This window comes from Hylaeus anthracinus, unplaced genomic scaffold (assembly GCF_026225885.1).
Source record: "Hylaeus anthracinus isolate JK02 unplaced genomic scaffold, UHH_iyHylAnth1.0_haploid 3, whole genome shotgun sequence".
NCBI lineage: Eukaryota > Metazoa > Arthropoda > Insecta > Hymenoptera > Colletidae > Hylaeus > Hylaeus anthracinus.
In genome coordinates this window covers 15,218,178-15,233,326 of record NW_026535284.1, presented here as the reverse complement: position 1 = coordinate 15,233,326, position 15,149 = coordinate 15,218,178, and the positions used below count along the sequence as shown (strand labels likewise).

Below are 15,149 nucleotides of genomic sequence, written 5' to 3'. Positions count from 1 at the left end.
TATGGTACATAGATAATAATAGTAACTTACTTTATTACTTATCTTATTTGAATAATTAAAAAAATGAATATAGCATACACATGTATAATATAAATACAGATGTTATTTTTTATTTTATTATCAAATTCAATACATTATAATTTATTTTTGTTTCCCAGTTCAGTTACATAATCCACATTTCACTATGATTAAATTTCACATAGAAAAAGTTTTATCTTGTACATACATAAAGTTTGAATTTAGTTTTTCGGGAAATTGTTGTATTTACAATGTATCTCCATCAATCCAGCTGCAAGAGTAAAAACATAAATTTAAAAAATATTGGTCTTGAATATGTACAAATGTATTTACAGATATAACAGAGAATGCAATACAATACCTTTTTGAAACCAATGTCAGCAGCATACTCTCTGAAGCATTGTCGACAAATATTTAAACCATATTTGCGAATTAATCCATGCCTGTTTGCGCAAGCACGACTGCAAAATAAATTATTTACAATTAAATTTTTTAACGAAGAGATAAAGCAAGAACGTTTGGAATACGTTCAAAACATTATTTTAAGGTTACGATTCGCATCATGTGGAAACATATTTCACTCAATTAAATTACATTAATAGATATAGGTATATTCAGTTATCATACGATAAGAGCATAATAATTTTTGAACTGTCTAAAACGATTATTACGAGTATTACAGAAGTTTATTGTTATTAAAGAAACATAAACTTCCGTAACACGCGGTCGATTATGTTCCATGCAATTTTGTAGCGTACGTATATTTTTTTTATCGTACAATCAGTTACAAAGTGATAATACATACCAGGACCTTGATCCTTGCCCATACTTTCGCGGATGCGAGTACCAAATATTTTGGAAACCCATTTCTTCGTCAAAAAGATGCTTGCTACACCGATTCAATAGCGAAAAAGACAGGAAGCGCCATTAACTTACAGCGTGAGGATGGGTCCACCGCTCACTGAGCCGCTCTGTGAGCGGGTTTTAATACCAGTGGCGCCATCGGTGGCAAAACGCCCAAGTTTGTAGCGAAAATAGTTCCTAAAGGGGCCGATAATTAATGCAGTATTAAATAACTATTAACATAAATGTTTAAACAATGTATTTAAATAATGTAATTTATCGTTATAAAGCAAAGAGACGTATTAATTATGTATTTATGAAAAAAAGAATCATTGATTAAAAGGTATCGGTGGCGCCATCTTACAGGACCGGTTAAAACCTTTTTTTTTACTGCAAACTTGGACGTTTCGCCACCGATGGCGCCACTGGTATTAAACCTCACTCAGAGTGGCTCAGTGAGCGATGACCTTTTTGGATGCACCTGTTACGAGTAGCAGGAAGCCACAGTGATTCCCACCCATTTTTCAAATAATTCCTATTAAGAAATCAATGAATTGAATAATACAAATGCGATAGTCATTCGCTACCAAAACACATGTGTATATATTAATTTTCTGAATTAAGCGCAGACCACTGATTTCTTCAATTTCTTAAGTTCATTATATCTTCTTAATCCACTCTATCGAATAATTTAAACAAAAAAATGGGGACACAGCGAAAGATCTATGAATAAGAACCGGTTCTCGTATGTACTCCCCACTTGAAGGACACGCAGCGTAGCGGGGAAAGTTCCAACGGTACTTTCGTTGCAACTTAGCGTTTTAAACACTAATATAGTGTTCTTCTCCACAGGTACGTCGACAAATGATACCGGAATCATATGGTCAATCATGTCAGAGAAGAAGAAGCAGGAAAAAGAAGACGAAAAACAGGTACGTAGAGTTTGCCAACTACGCAATAATTATTACACTAACTTATAACGAACGTCTTACTTTTACAGGATACCAATTCCGTGGTTTACACTAAAATTATGAGTTTGAAGGTGAAAACGATTTTAAAAATTTGTCTATATTCCGTCCTTGGTCCGGCGCTTCTATACTCCCTATTCTTTCTCTTCTTGTATTATCAAGAAAATTTAGTAACGGTACGTACGAAAGTAATCGAAATAGAAGAAAAGAGACCGTTATATCGGATATACGCGAAAAATAACGATACCGGATACTTGAAGCACGTGTTCGCTGTATTGGATCGTTTAGGCTTTAAACGAACCGACGATTCGAATTGGGATTTGTTGTGGGCACACGATTACCCATTCAGAGCTTTATTTTCCAACATTAGCAATCTGGATGGTCATCGGCGCGTTAATCATTTCCCTGGGTGCGGATACATCACGAACAAAGTAGACTTGTCGACGACGGAGGGCCGATATATACTTCCGGCGTTCAAACTGCCGGAACAACGAGAGGAATTCTTACGCTACGTTAACGAACACCCGCAGAAGATTTTCGTGCAGAAATCCAACGACCATCGGGGCATCAGCGTTAAAACCACTAACGATATAAATCTCACGACGACGGGGTCCTTCGTGCAAGAATTTATACAGCGGCCGTTTCTCGTGGACGGTTACAAATTTGATATAGGCGTGTACACTGTTATCACGTCCATCGATCCCCTCAGAGTATACGCGTACAAAGGCGATGTCCTGTTCAGATTTTGCCCTGTCAAATATCATCCGTTCGAACCCGATGTTTTGGACAAGTACGTAGTCGGCGACGATTACTTGCCAATTTGGAACGTTCCGTCTTTGAAACATTATTACACCAAATTGGGATTCTCGATGAAGGATACGTTCGACGCGTACGTTAGAACACAGGGAAAAGATCCAGAGAAGGTCTGGCGCGCAGCACACGAAGCGATAAAGGAGATTATGTTGCTAAAAGAAGGCCACATCAAAGAAGCCGCGAAACGTTTCGGGAATGGAAGAAATTTCTTTGAATTAGTTAGAATCGACTTTGCGCTTGACGAAGATTTAAACGTTTACACCATGGAAGCGAATATGTCTCCGAATTTGTCCTCCGCCCATTATCCACCGAACCAATTACTTTACGAGCAAGTTATTTATAATTTATTCGCGTTGATTGGCGTTGGTCAACGAATCAGGAAAGACTCGTTAAAATTAAGGTAATTGTTAGTTACAATAAATCTTGTACTAATACGATAGTCGTTTAACTTTTGGTTTTTATTTTAGGGGCAAGATGGAAGAAGAAATGGTGGTAGCTGATAAAAATTTAGTCGTGTTGCCACAACTCTGCACGGAATGCAACGATTGCTTCCGAGTAGAATGTCAGCTTTGTAGACCGTGTTTCACGGCTGAAACCAAGCTTATTTTGTCCCAGAGTTATCTGGAACATCAGAATAAAATGGACTTCCAAAGAGTTTTCCCACCATCTATAGTAAGTTTCTTTTTAATAAGCGCCCTTTTTTCTTTAATATCTTTATACAAATATTGATTACAACTTTCAGACAAAAAATATGGTGCTCAAAGATTATTCACTGAGAAATCAGTTATTAGTGAGATGGTACCAAGGGAAATGTGAGATAGACCATGCGTGGTGTTCATAAGTAAAATGTTTTTAATTCTAGTACTTGTTATTAAAAACTAGAATAATCTTTTTAAATATTTATTACAAACTATCTTTACACGCTTATAAAAAAGTACAAAACGAATAACAATTATAACATATCGAAACATGTATATATTTTTATACTGTTCATTATTTATACATCTAATCACTCGTACCAAAATAAAAACAAATCCTTTTTTCATTAGTCGACGAAAAAAAAACCAAAAATCAAATAAAAATTAAACACTCTCTGTACTCGAACAGTTCGTCGATTTACGATCTTTTTTCACTTTTGACTCGGGTGCATTTGGATTCGTGCCTTTGTAAAACTCTTTCAATAACGCCATTGCTACATCACCTTTGACGCCACCTATTACTTTAGTTTCTGAATTGTAAAGTTTGGGTACTTCGAAAACGCTAATGCATCCACCGAAACGGTCATTTGCACAACCGTATACAATGTTACGAACTTGTAGTTGATACAATGCTGATGTGCACATTATACATGGTTCTACAGTAACGATAACATCGATGTTAGGAAAAACATTTTTATAGTTCAAATCTTTCTCTTTACAGAATTTTAAAACTTGATCTATACAGTTTATCTCTGCATGTCGAGTTGCATTACGCGTTTCATTAACTGTATTATTACCTATAGCAATGACTTTGTTATCGTACACAAACAAACAGCCAACTGGGACTTCGCCAATTTTTAACGAATCATCTGCCTTTTGTAACGCGACATCCATCCAAGTCAAAGTGTCCATTATGCTTTTCGTTAAAATTTTTGAATGTTCAAATTATATTTAATTGTATCAAAATTTAAAGATTGGGAAAATTATAAAACTGTCACAGCTCAAAACTCAAACTCAAACAAATCTTTCATACATAAATCACAACTTCACCATTAAAGGTGTCTTTGTTGAAATGTTCATATTCTAATAACTGTATTTAACTGGTAAAGTATTCAAGTAGCCCTAATTCGCTCAACTTTTTGGTTGCCTTTTCACTCCAATTTTTATTATTTGCAGCACGTGGACTTGGATGAGGTAGACACAGAACCTGAAAAACAAAACACACATAAATATATATGAACCCCAAAATGAAATATTTCTTGACTACCTTGACAGGCAACTTAGAAGATTTGACTACAAGTAATGCTCTTTTCTCTGCATATCCACCAATGCCAATAAGAATTTCAACATTTAGGAGTCTAATTACATCTGCCAAAGCCTTGTCACAAAAAGAATGCACTTTTTGTATTTCTGATCCCTAAAAAGATATAACATTTAATATACACATACAAGTTTATAAGAAGGTCTGTATTGCCTTTATTTCTGCTGGTGTGATGTTACGGCCTTTTTTGTCCATTAATGCAATAGGACAATAATTATGTAAATATGCATGTTTAAAAAACTTTTCTGGATTCCCACATAATTCTTGAAAAAGGCCCCATAATCTTTTTCCACTAATCTCACTGCGTGTACATTGAAATCCAGTTATTTTTCTGTTTGGTTGCTCTTTAGCAGGTTTTCCAACTGGTCCACTAATTTTCAACCAATCGCGAACCATATTTATTTCTCCGAATGGAACACCGGTTTGAGACATACCCCAGGGACCAGGATTCATTCCAAGAAATAACATTTTTTTAGCAGTGGTACAATACTTGTTTACATACATAGAATGTATATTAAATGCATATTCAAGTGGGCTATAAACATATTCCACAGGCAAACGGAATGTAATTTTCCCTAACTCAATAGCCAAATTCTTTTCCACTGACAATAATTGTTCAGAAATATCTACAAGTGCTTTGTCACTTGTAACTGCAATATTCATGTCTGTATCTATATCATCATCTTTTGATATATTTATTCTTTTAGCATTAACAACTATTTGTTCACTATCACGTCTTGCCTCAGTTTTCCTTAAATTTGACATTCTGTCTATTTTTGGTCTGTATTAAAAGTTGTCAGGATATAATTCATTTACTACTGAAAATTATTATTACGATGAATTAAGATGTCTTTAAAGTATAGAAAATGGTCTTACATGTTTCTTATCAAAAACTTAATCGAGATAAAATTAGACAAAATCATACTCATACTGTCTACCCATGAAAGTTTTCAAATCGAATATATTTACAATAGTATAATTCACGTGTCAGAGAAATGGCGGTTGACTCTTCAGTCAGTTTAAATCACAGAACAAAGGATTGCATAATAAAAGGAATTAAACAAGTACTAACCGTATCTAGAAATGAAGAATAGAAATATACAAGTTAGTCCTTGCTCTTCTCTTTATGCTAATTTGTTCATAACTTTAAAATAGCAATTCAATAACTATTTCTAATATAACCAATCAAATTCGTTTAGAACGTCATCGCTCACTGAGCCGCTTTTTGAGCGGGATTTAGTGACAGTGGCGTCATCGGTGGCGAATGCCCAAGTTTGTAGTGAAAGTAGTTCTCACTGTTGCTGCTAGATGGCGCCACCAATATACTTTAATCAATTATTCTTTAATCTTTATAAATGCATAATTTATACGATCCTTATGGATATATCTATCACTGGAAGGTCACGACTTTCTAAATCACCAAGAGAAAAGAAGTGAATTTATGTTTCAAATATTTTTATTTTTGTGACGCCACCTAACGACACTATGTAGAAACTATTTCACGACCAGCTTGGGCGGTTTGCCGAGAGATGGCACCATTTTCGGTATTTCAATTTATTTAAAAAACTAGGCATTAGACAATTATTATTTATTTGCTGTGTAACACTACAACATAGGGTGTAATTTACTTTGGCGGACCTTATTTTAATACATTAGTGGCCTTTCTGGATGCAGCCAATGAACGATTGAGGCTCTCACAGCCAATCACAGACGTAGCGTCTGTGCAGCCAATGAACGGCAGCAAATTAAGCATTTTGAAAATGGGAGACCATTGTACACTTAACATTGTGTGTGGTGCAGTGTGCTGGAAAAGTGAATGTGATTAACTAAAAGAATACATTTATGCAAAAAACCAAATGAAATGAGTGATAAGACAATCGTAAATGTACGTTTACGCAAACGCGTAATCAAAGTTGTTACTCGTGTCATGTGGACGGCAGTGTTCGTAACATTAACCTTGACGTCGTATTAAGTTAGGTTAAGTTGTGGATTTAAATAGACATTAATTAAAGCCAACATGGAAAATCAAAACGGCTCAACTGTAAAAAGTAATAATCCTGCTCCGACAGTAGAGCAGATCAATGCTGATCGAATAACTCAGGTATTTACTATTAATACATACATCACTTTGTTGCATAGGTAGAATAATGATACGTTTTTGTATCAACAGAGAATTAAAGATAGCGAACCTTTTGTTTTATATAATTTTTCCTATATCTGTTGCAGCTTGCGAATAAATATTGGGCACCGCACACTACAGATTCACACCTCCCATTTAATCCTCAGATAGTAGAAGACATTTATGTTCAGGAAATCTGTGCATCTAAATTCTCTATTCGAAGAATTATGATGCTGGAATTCAGTCAATATCTAGAAAACTTTTTGTGGCCAAACTATACAGCGAGCAATGCAACTCGTGCTCATACTATGTCGATTGTTGTGATGGTCAATGAGAAATTTCGAGAACGTGTTCAAGTTTGGGAAGCATTCGAAAGAAATCCAGAACATTTCCCTGAATTCTTCCAAAATGTTTTGGAAGCATGCCTTGAAGACAGTATAATGGACTTTGACCTGAAAGAACAGACAGCCCTAATTGTATTTCTGAATCATTGCTTCAATTCCATGGAGGTGTCGTTAGTTAGAGAAGAAGTGAAAAGGTTGGTGTCATTGTCTATGTGGATTTCGCTGCAACAAGGACGTAGAGAATTGGAGTTTAGAAAGTATCCAAAATGGAGGAAATATTGGAAAGTTATAAGGAAGAAAGACAATCCTGAATGTAAAGAGAAGCTGGAATGGGAGCGTAAATTTCTACATAGATTAATGATCAAGTTCATGGCAATATTAGAAACAATTACAGAAGAAGGTAAAGCAATAAATTATCAGAGAGGCATTCCCCTATTATAAAGTTGTAACATAATACTTCTTTTTCAATAGGGCCACTTTTACCAGATAAGGTGCGGTACTGTGAAAGATTTCTTGAACTAGTGATAGATTTAGAGGCTCTCCTCCCAACCAGAAGATTTTTCAACACAGTTATGGATGATTGTCACCTGGTGGTGCGGTGTCAGTTGTCTAATCTACTATGTCGTCCCGAAGGTGGATTGTTTGGACAGGTAAGTGAACTACAAAATTTTTCTCAGTAAAATAAAAGACAAGATAAATGAAAATGGCAAACTGATATATTTGTCGAGTATATTGAGGTTTATAGAGGATGATACATCTTTTGTACAAAAGTTATATTTCTATACAAATATAAATACTACATGAATATCTTAAATAATATTCTTGCTAAAAAAAAAAAAAAATGATAGGTGTGATGACGCTATTGTGAAATGCTATATTATACATATATCGTATTACGAGTTCAACGATTATTTCACGATTAAGTGCACATTTTCATAAGGCAAACGTAATTTTTGTTTTCAAGGCACGAACAATGATCGATATTAAATATTTCGTGAATATTTGAAATAGATAAATTTCGATTTCCATATTTAAAAATAGTTTGAATTATATTGCATCGTTAAAGTTGGTATGACTCCTTGTAAATATTATATACAATATCTCAATCTACTCGTTTGTCATTTACAATAAAATTTACGTTCATTTCACGTTTTACGAGATCGTATATTTGTTCATTTTACGGCGTATTTAATACTGTTAACAAGATCGTTGATATGTTTTTTTTTGTTATACACTGGCTCGTGTTGCGAACCATGATTTCAGACTTATAGAACTCCGTTTAATTCAAAATTCTCGATCTCGCTTGATGCGTTCGAAGTGATAAAAAATGCAAAACAAAACCGAAATTATGTTTGATACTTCGGGTTTTCGTATTACGTCGTTAATATCCCGCGTTAATGGCAGTCATTTCTTCGCCCCAGTCTAATCCCTCGATATTTTCTCGCGAGTTACAGCAATTGCATGTTTTCCCCAGCAAGAACGTGACTCTCCTCTGACCGAACACGCATACATATAATATCGAAATCGCTTGAAACAGATTAATAACAATTTGACAATACACGAGTACGTCGTAGTTCAATCGCGACAGCAACAACGCGACCCATCCGGTACTCATGAGAACAAATAGGAAAACAAACATTCGGAAACTATATTTCATTTTGTGATGAATCCGACCATACGTGCTCATTCGTTTAATTCTATTCGCGGTCGTCAATACGAAACTCAGATCTACCAGTATCGTCAGTGCGATAGCCGTGAACAATACAGATACACCGAGCCAACCGATCGTCTCCTGAGGAGGATAAATCGTTCCAGTGATAACTGGTTTACTAGTCTCTAAAGCGAAGTGCGCGAAAATCGCTGATCCCGCTATACAAACCGTTGAGCTCCAAACATACGTGGAATAGTAACAATACTTTCTGCCGTCGGTCACTCGTAGAAATACGTTACGCGAACGAAAAGTACTCCACACGTAGTAGCCCAACGCGTTCAGCCAGAAAAATGCGGCTAGCAATGAGACGTACATTACGGTATCTGAAAAAGATAGAAATATATAAAGTTGAAGCCTTTTGTTTGAGCATTTGAGATTGAAGCTATTTAGGATTAGAGCACTTTAGAATTAAAGAGGTATTTAGGAGGAAGCTATATAGAATTGAAGTATTTTAAGTGGTCAAGACATGAGTTATGCCCATCCCTAAACGTTATTTATGAAAGAACGTTGATCGTACCAGCAACCATAAAACTGACATGACTGCCGAACTCGGTGAATATTCTGACCATGGAGGCACACTGGCCGGCTATAAGGCACAGAGTCATACTGGTTATCATGTTTCCCACGAGATCACGCAGCTGCGGTAATACGAAATAGACAACGGCGACGATCAGGTAGCTGGCTATCGACATAGCGTGGAACGCGGGATCGATCGCGTGCCTCATCAAATAATTCGTATCGGTCCACGTGACGACCACGTCTGGTACGCAAACCATAGCGTACGTCGTTACTAGTCGATCGGTGGTCAGAATCGTTTTATCAGCGCAATAATGGCCAAACGGATAATCGTAATGAATATACATAGTATCGAGATCCTCTTCGTCCATCAGTTCCTCGGGATCGAGTCCGTAAACACTTCTGTCCTCGGTTCTTTTCGCGAGATCGGTGGTGTAGTGTCTTAGTATACCGTTGGTCAATATCGCCAATCGATCCTCCCCGGATCGACGATGATACACGTTCCATTGGTGCTCGTTGGACTGACATTTAGGCTTACCGATCTTCAGCTGATAATTAGGCTCCACTTGCCTGCTCCTCGATATACCGTTCACCTTTTCCTCGACGAATTTCGGTCGCCACTCCGTCTCGTTGGTCTCCTTCAATGGCGTGCACGTGTCGTCTACGAGTATCTCCCCGGGCTCGCAACATTTCCCTATACTGATCAGATTGGCTTTCTCGTCGGTGCTCGCTATCACTGCTCGGGGATGATTCGTCAGCAAACCGACCACGACGATTACCACGCTCACGAGACAACGCATGTCATCGACTCGGCACCGTTCGCGTTCGTATCACTCCTTCCGTGCATTGGTTGGGCTTTCCTTCCAGGTCGAGTTTAGCGTAGCTCGTTGATCGATTTCGTGACGGCCACCGGGTCTACCTCGAGGGCGTTGTTATATTCACTCGTTCATCGCGACGCGACGATGGTTTCCCAGTGTGTTCATCGCCATACCTGCCAACGGGTTGCCCGCCTAGCGAGACCTACCCCTGCCCATACTCGCCGCCATACCATCCCATTCCTATTCTCTGTTGCGCTGTCTTTTTGTCTCTCTTTCCATCTCTTTTTCACTCGCACGTTCTCTCGATAGCTCGCTTGCTCTCTCTATCCCCTCTGGGTTAGGTCCGCGTTGGGTGTACCTTGTCTCTGTCGGTTTTACCTCTCGCTCGCTTCCGTACTCGCTCTACCTCCCCTCCCCCCGGGTGGCCTGTCTCATCGTTTCCCCTACCGGCTTTCCCCTCTCTTCTCTACCCATCCTCACCTTTCTCGTTTACTCTGCGCAAATCTTTGTTGCCTTCCTCTGATTGCTCTCTCGAGTAACTCTTTAGCTTATTCAACGACGATACACGCGTATCAAGGCGGTTGCTTGACCAAATTTTCTGCGTTCAAATATTCCTCGTATAAACATTTTTCAATAGATTACTCGAGTTTCACGTTTACAGATCTTTGTTGTATTTTGTATCGCTGTCTCGAGTAGCTTTAGCTCAACGCGACGACACGATACTCGTTGGATCAAATTCTCTGCGTTGAACTATTCCTCGCCTGTAGATCGCTCTTTGTTTGTTTTTAAACATTATCCTGTACATCGTATCTCCTGAATATTTACAGGGTAGCGTTATCACACACGTTTGTCAACTGCTGATGTACGTGGACTCGTATGATTGATTCACAACCGACTCGCTGTTTGCATACACTTGTACGATTCCTTCAACGTCACACATATAGATATGTATATCGCCGTAATCGGTTCGTCCTTGACACCTTGATTCCGACTTCTTCTCTTTCTTTTTTTTTCCCTTTTTTTCCCTTTCTTTTTTTTTCTTTTCCATTCTTTGATTACGATCATTTAAAAGTAAGCTGCGGATCTTTATACAAAATAAAATCATTGCTAACTACAAAAATTGAACTTAAACAGGAATTTATAGAACAGGAAGTAAAGGTTCTTCGTGTGTATATACTTTCTTTTTTTTTTTTTATTGAACAATGTTCCACAGCGAAAGAACTTTGAATTCTTGAATTTCTGATTCCTTTGCCTCGGTGTTTTACAAACAGGATATCGGTTGCTTCCAACAAGAATGACGCCGCTAAAAATGACAGTGACTTTTTGCCTTTCTTGGAAGTTTCATATCGCCGGTCATCTTACTCGAAAGGGTTCGCACGAAGCCTGGAATGCGACACTTGCTCAACTATTCGGTAGCGTAAATAGATTGTCTCTCGTAGACGCCTTGCGTAATGACGCTTTTAATTTCAATACATCCCACTTAATACTCGAGTCTTATCTTTTCGTGCAAACACGTTTATTTACTTCTATCCTAAGATGCGTTATGTACACGTTTATTTATACAAGTTCTTCGCTAGAATTTAAATACCTTATAAACAAACATTCAAACGGTTAGTAAACAGTTCAAGTAATCATTTACATAATCGTTGATCACTCGTTTCCCACTCGTTTCCCACTCGTTTCGACTATACACGAGTCGCGCGGATAAAAGTTTCGCGTTTCTTGCTCGCGACATGCCCGCGTCGCTGAAATATCGATCAGTATAGTTGCTCTACGCTTTCAGCGTGCACAAAGGCCCGCGTCGCGTTTGTGTGCCGGTTGACAATGGGATCTACTCATCGTTACGTGACTGTGCACGCTCGTGGCGAGCATTACTCATGGAAACGTGGGCACGGTAGTCACTTAGCGCGATACACTGTTCCATCCGACCGTTCTCGTCTCTTAGCGTCTTCGTTGAACCGAGTGCTCGATTACTCGCGCACGCTGGTTCGTTTAATTACCGCAACCGTTCCTACGCAAACGCGAAACGCAGTTCCGGCACGGTAATTCGCATCAACGTTTTTTTTTTTTTTTTGCGCGCTTCAACTCGACGTTATTTAACCCATTAAGAACAGGGTGGCGACTAAACGCTACACTTTGCTGTCTAAAAACGATCGCATATCAACACGTTCACTGCCGGACCAATAATCGTCAAAATTCCTACTTGGCTACAATTTTGTATCTATACAATTGGAATATAATCTAACTGGTAATAATTCGCGAGTCCTACCTAGATTTCTTTTTTTTTTTCTTTCATCCACATAAACTCGGTATTTACATAACTCCTTTTCGACAACAAGTTCACATTCTAATTAACATTTAATCCTTCGCGCTTCCAAGCTGTACGGTCCAGGTACTTGGAGGCGTCCCGCTATAAATAATTCAATAAATACGATATTTCTATGTATTTGAAAGTTTGAAAGAAGCCGTATAATTTAAGAAATTCTGAACAATTTTACAAACGAACTCCTCGAAGTTTATTACCAACTCCTTAGGGCGCAAAGGCTTGACACAGTTTGTATTCCCCTCTCTTTCGATTAATGGTCCCTTTTAAGGAAAAATTACACGCGCGGGACTTTCAATGACGCTCTACGTCGTTCGTCGACTGCACCCACTCTTCGTGTTTATGGCTGAAACACGTCACAGCGGTGTCGTGATTTAAGGCGAATCGTCGTAACTTTGTCGAGAGAGAGAGAGAGAGGGGGGGGGGGGACGATTAACGTGGAATTAACGCGATGAATCGTCGCCGACTCACGCTACGTAATAAATTCTAGCTAATTCCGCGGATCGACGTACAAGCGGCGATGGTACTCGGTTCGTTATCGCTAGTTCATGGAGATTCTGAGACGTTAATATTAAGTAATAGGGTCGAGACTATGAACGAACTTGCTCTCATAGCGCGAGGAGGCTCGATGCTTTCGACTTATGCTTGTAAAGACTAGGCAAACGGTAAGAGTATTCGGTTAATTCTAACGGCGATGTTGCGCTACTTTTACGACTACCGCAATTAAACGAGAGTAGTTCGTTGCATTCGTTGTTGATCGCGAACGCCTTTCGATCAAACGTGTCGATGTTAGAAATTTGAAAGAACTTCGGAAGCGTCTGCTCGTTTAGTTGGAAGCAACAAAGGCCTAGCCTTGTTGCGACAGCTCTATCTCCTCTGGAAGCACCTCCTCTTCGCACTCCTCGTCCTCGTAGGCCGTCCAAGATTTTGGAAAGGCGATCCCGCAGGGTTCCTTCTTCGCCAGCAGCTTCCTCACGCGTTTTCGCGTGACAACCAGCAGGAGGAATATTATGAAACCTTGCAACGAGTTGAGAATGTCCGTTGGAATCCTGAAGAGAAATTAAGAATGAAATAAGCATTTTGTTTCGTTAATCTCGCGATACGAGTAAAAATTAAGTTTCGTCGAATCTCGTACCATACTTCGTTTTCGGAGCCCGCAACGTGCGATATCACTTCGAATATCCAAGTGATACCCATGACGAATATCAACTTTACGTACAGGAGGCATTTGAATCGCAACGCACGCAATCTACTCCCATTGTACTCGCGATACTGATGCCACAGGCGCCAACTGGTCAATCCCAGATAGACGATATTCAGCGCCAGTAATATAGCGATCGGTCCATAAAAGTACACCCACAATTGCGCGGAGCCTACAAAAGCGAATTAGTCCTCTAAGCTGATGAAACTAACGAAGACCCTTCGCCGTCGAGTCTGCCTCGACACGTGGCGGCAAACGGTTAGGTTCGTATTTATATCGGTCGTCGCGTGTTAATTTTACCGCTGAACCAGCAACTTTGCACCCCGAAACCAGGCTTCAGGTGCTCCCCGAGCATGTGATGAGCGGCTAGAGTCGCTAACAAGAAGCATATCGGTCCACCCCATCCAACTAAACAATAGACAATAAACAGTGATCTCTCCTTGATTTTGAAATTCTTAAACCTATAAAAAAAAAAAGAAAAGAAAAAAGAAGACCATACAACGGACGAAGCTGCAAAGAAAAGTGGAATTTTTGGCTCGTTTCTTTCCGAACATCTTCGCTTACCAGACCGCCCGCCATATGTTGAAGGACACGATGTTCAGCCAGAAGAACACCGATAGGAAACCGAAGTACAGAAGGAATCCTGTAAGAAACGACGAAGAATACTTGGTTGATAAATCGGTCTGTACAACGCACGAACAAAATGATAGATTCAACCAAGTTTCGTACCTAAAGCGATACATATCTCGTAGTCACCATCTTCCTGGGGCTTCAGATTCTGTATCGAAAGGACGATGTAGCTGACCGCTAACGACGTCACCACGGCCATCATCGCTTTGTCCTGGATTTCTCTTAATTCCGGTAGCAGCACGTACACCGCCAGGGTGGCGATTAAAAATATAGCCGATATAATCGAGAGGATGCAGTAGAGTATTCTCTTCCATCCCACCGCGGCAAGGTGGAATTCGCTCTCGAAGCACGCCACGGCGATCTTGGAGCTGCTGTTTTCACGTTGCGCCACGCAAAACCTGAATATGCGGAAGGATTAAACGTTAACGAATTGCTGACGCACGAACTCTTTTGTTCTTAGTCACGGATGGTTTGTTACGGTGATCTGGAGCACGGGATGATGCGTTCACGGAGGACTCGCGGGGTAGTTTCTAACGTTAACTTGCAGGAGCGTTACGGGAGAGAATTGTCCTAATGTTAGGTTGAACTAAAAGTTCATGCATTTTTTACGTTGTTTCGTTTCGTGTAATTTATACGCAAGCGTTATGTGTCATTTTGTAGCTTTTTAGAAAGCTCTTTCGTAGTTAATTATTAGCCGCATTGATTCATCGATCGTTTAATTTTTGTTCGGTTTAGTGAAATCGTGGAAATTGTTGAGACTCGAGTAATTTTACGTCGCTACCAGAGCGCGAGAGTTTGAAAGCTATCGAAGCAACATACGTATTTT

At 39.1% G+C, this 15,149-nt stretch overlaps 7 protein-coding genes across 9 annotated transcripts in view; 2 read left to right on the top strand and 5 right to left on the bottom strand.

Annotated features, from left to right (window-relative positions):
- Window positions 1-83: 83 nt before the first annotated feature.
- Window positions 84-968, bottom strand: LOC128893785 (40S ribosomal protein S29). Its single transcript, XM_054155018.1, has 3 exons — window positions 824-968; window positions 380-479; window positions 84-289 (listed from the first exon to the last, which is right to left on the bottom strand). The coding sequence occupies exons 1-3, from the start codon at window positions 883-885 to the stop codon at window positions 281-283; spliced, it is 171 nt and encodes a 56-aa protein (XP_054010993.1). The 5' UTR covers window positions 886-968; the 3' UTR covers window positions 84-280.
- A 399-nt stretch (window positions 969-1,367) lies between these two features.
- LOC128893775 (probable tubulin polyglutamylase ttll-15) lies at window positions 1,368-3,517 on the top strand. Of its 2 annotated transcripts, none has more exons than XM_054155000.1 (5): window positions 1,368-1,649; window positions 1,714-1,793; window positions 1,862-3,042; window positions 3,110-3,314; window positions 3,385-3,517. In XM_054155000.1, exons 2-5 carry the CDS (start codon window positions 1,752-1,754, stop codon window positions 3,481-3,483), a joined length of 1,527 nt encoding a protein of 508 aa, XP_054010975.1. In that variant the 5' UTR covers window positions 1,368-1,649; window positions 1,714-1,751; the 3' UTR covers window positions 3,484-3,517. The 2 variants fall into 2 exon arrangements, with proteins under 2 accessions (XP_054010975.1, XP_054010974.1); XM_054154999.1 differs by having other exon boundaries at window positions 1,593-1,658.
- An 11-nt stretch (window positions 3,518-3,528) lies between these two features.
- On the bottom strand, window positions 3,529-5,845 carry LOC128893784 (tRNA-specific adenosine deaminase 2). Its single transcript, XM_054155017.1, has 3 exons — window positions 5,734-5,845; window positions 4,608-4,757; window positions 3,529-4,547 (listed from the first exon to the last, which is right to left on the bottom strand). The coding sequence occupies exon 3, from the start codon at window positions 4,250-4,252 to the stop codon at window positions 3,725-3,727; it is 528 nt and encodes a 175-aa protein (XP_054010992.1). The 5' UTR covers window positions 4,253-4,547; window positions 4,608-4,757; window positions 5,734-5,845; the 3' UTR covers window positions 3,529-3,724.
- On the bottom strand, window positions 4,764-5,719 carry LOC128893782 (single-strand selective monofunctional uracil DNA glycosylase). Of its 2 annotated transcripts, none has more exons than XM_054155011.1 (2): window positions 5,538-5,719; window positions 4,764-5,442 (listed from the first exon to the last, which is right to left on the bottom strand). In XM_054155011.1, exons 1-2 carry the CDS (start codon window positions 5,588-5,590, stop codon window positions 4,794-4,796), a joined length of 702 nt encoding a protein of 233 aa, XP_054010986.1. In that variant the 5' UTR covers window positions 5,591-5,719; the 3' UTR covers window positions 4,764-4,793. The 2 variants fall into 2 exon arrangements, with proteins under 2 accessions (XP_054010986.1, XP_054010987.1); XM_054155012.1 differs by having other exon boundaries at window positions 4,764-5,479; window positions 5,538-5,651.
- A 562-nt stretch (window positions 5,846-6,407) lies between the features above and the next one.
- The window catches only part of LOC128893769 (RNA helicase aquarius), a 20,266-nt gene continuing 11,524 nt past the window's right edge, over window positions 6,408-15,149 (top strand). The window contains exons 1-3 of the mRNA XM_054154981.1: window positions 6,408-6,762; window positions 6,888-7,524; window positions 7,596-7,774. Coding sequence (XP_054010956.1) covers window positions 6,679-6,762; window positions 6,888-7,524; window positions 7,596-7,774 — 900 coding nt within the window. The 5' untranslated portion in view covers window positions 6,408-6,678. The remainder of the gene's footprint in view (window positions 6,763-6,887; window positions 7,525-7,595; window positions 7,775-15,149) is intronic.
- Window positions 7,823-10,589, bottom strand: LOC128893776 (probable G-protein coupled receptor Mth-like 5). The gene is made up of 2 exons (XM_054155001.1): window positions 9,353-10,589; window positions 7,823-9,158 (listed from the first exon to the last, which is right to left on the bottom strand). The coding sequence occupies exons 1-2, from the start codon at window positions 10,149-10,151 to the stop codon at window positions 8,506-8,508; spliced, it is 1,452 nt and encodes a 483-aa protein (XP_054010976.1). The 5' UTR covers window positions 10,152-10,589; the 3' UTR covers window positions 7,823-8,505.
- Window positions 12,606-15,149, bottom strand: part of LOC128893777 (G-protein coupled receptor Mth2-like) — a 7,054-nt gene continuing 4,510 nt past the window's right edge. The window contains exons 3-7 of the mRNA XM_054155002.1: window positions 14,423-14,721; window positions 14,258-14,336; window positions 13,994-14,154; window positions 13,628-13,865; window positions 12,606-13,541 (exon numbers count right to left, since the gene is read on the bottom strand). Coding sequence (XP_054010977.1) covers window positions 13,340-13,541; window positions 13,628-13,865; window positions 13,994-14,154; window positions 14,258-14,336; window positions 14,423-14,721 — 979 coding nt within the window. The 3' untranslated portion in view covers window positions 12,606-13,339. The remainder of the gene's footprint in view (window positions 13,542-13,627; window positions 13,866-13,993; window positions 14,155-14,257; window positions 14,337-14,422; window positions 14,722-15,149) is intronic.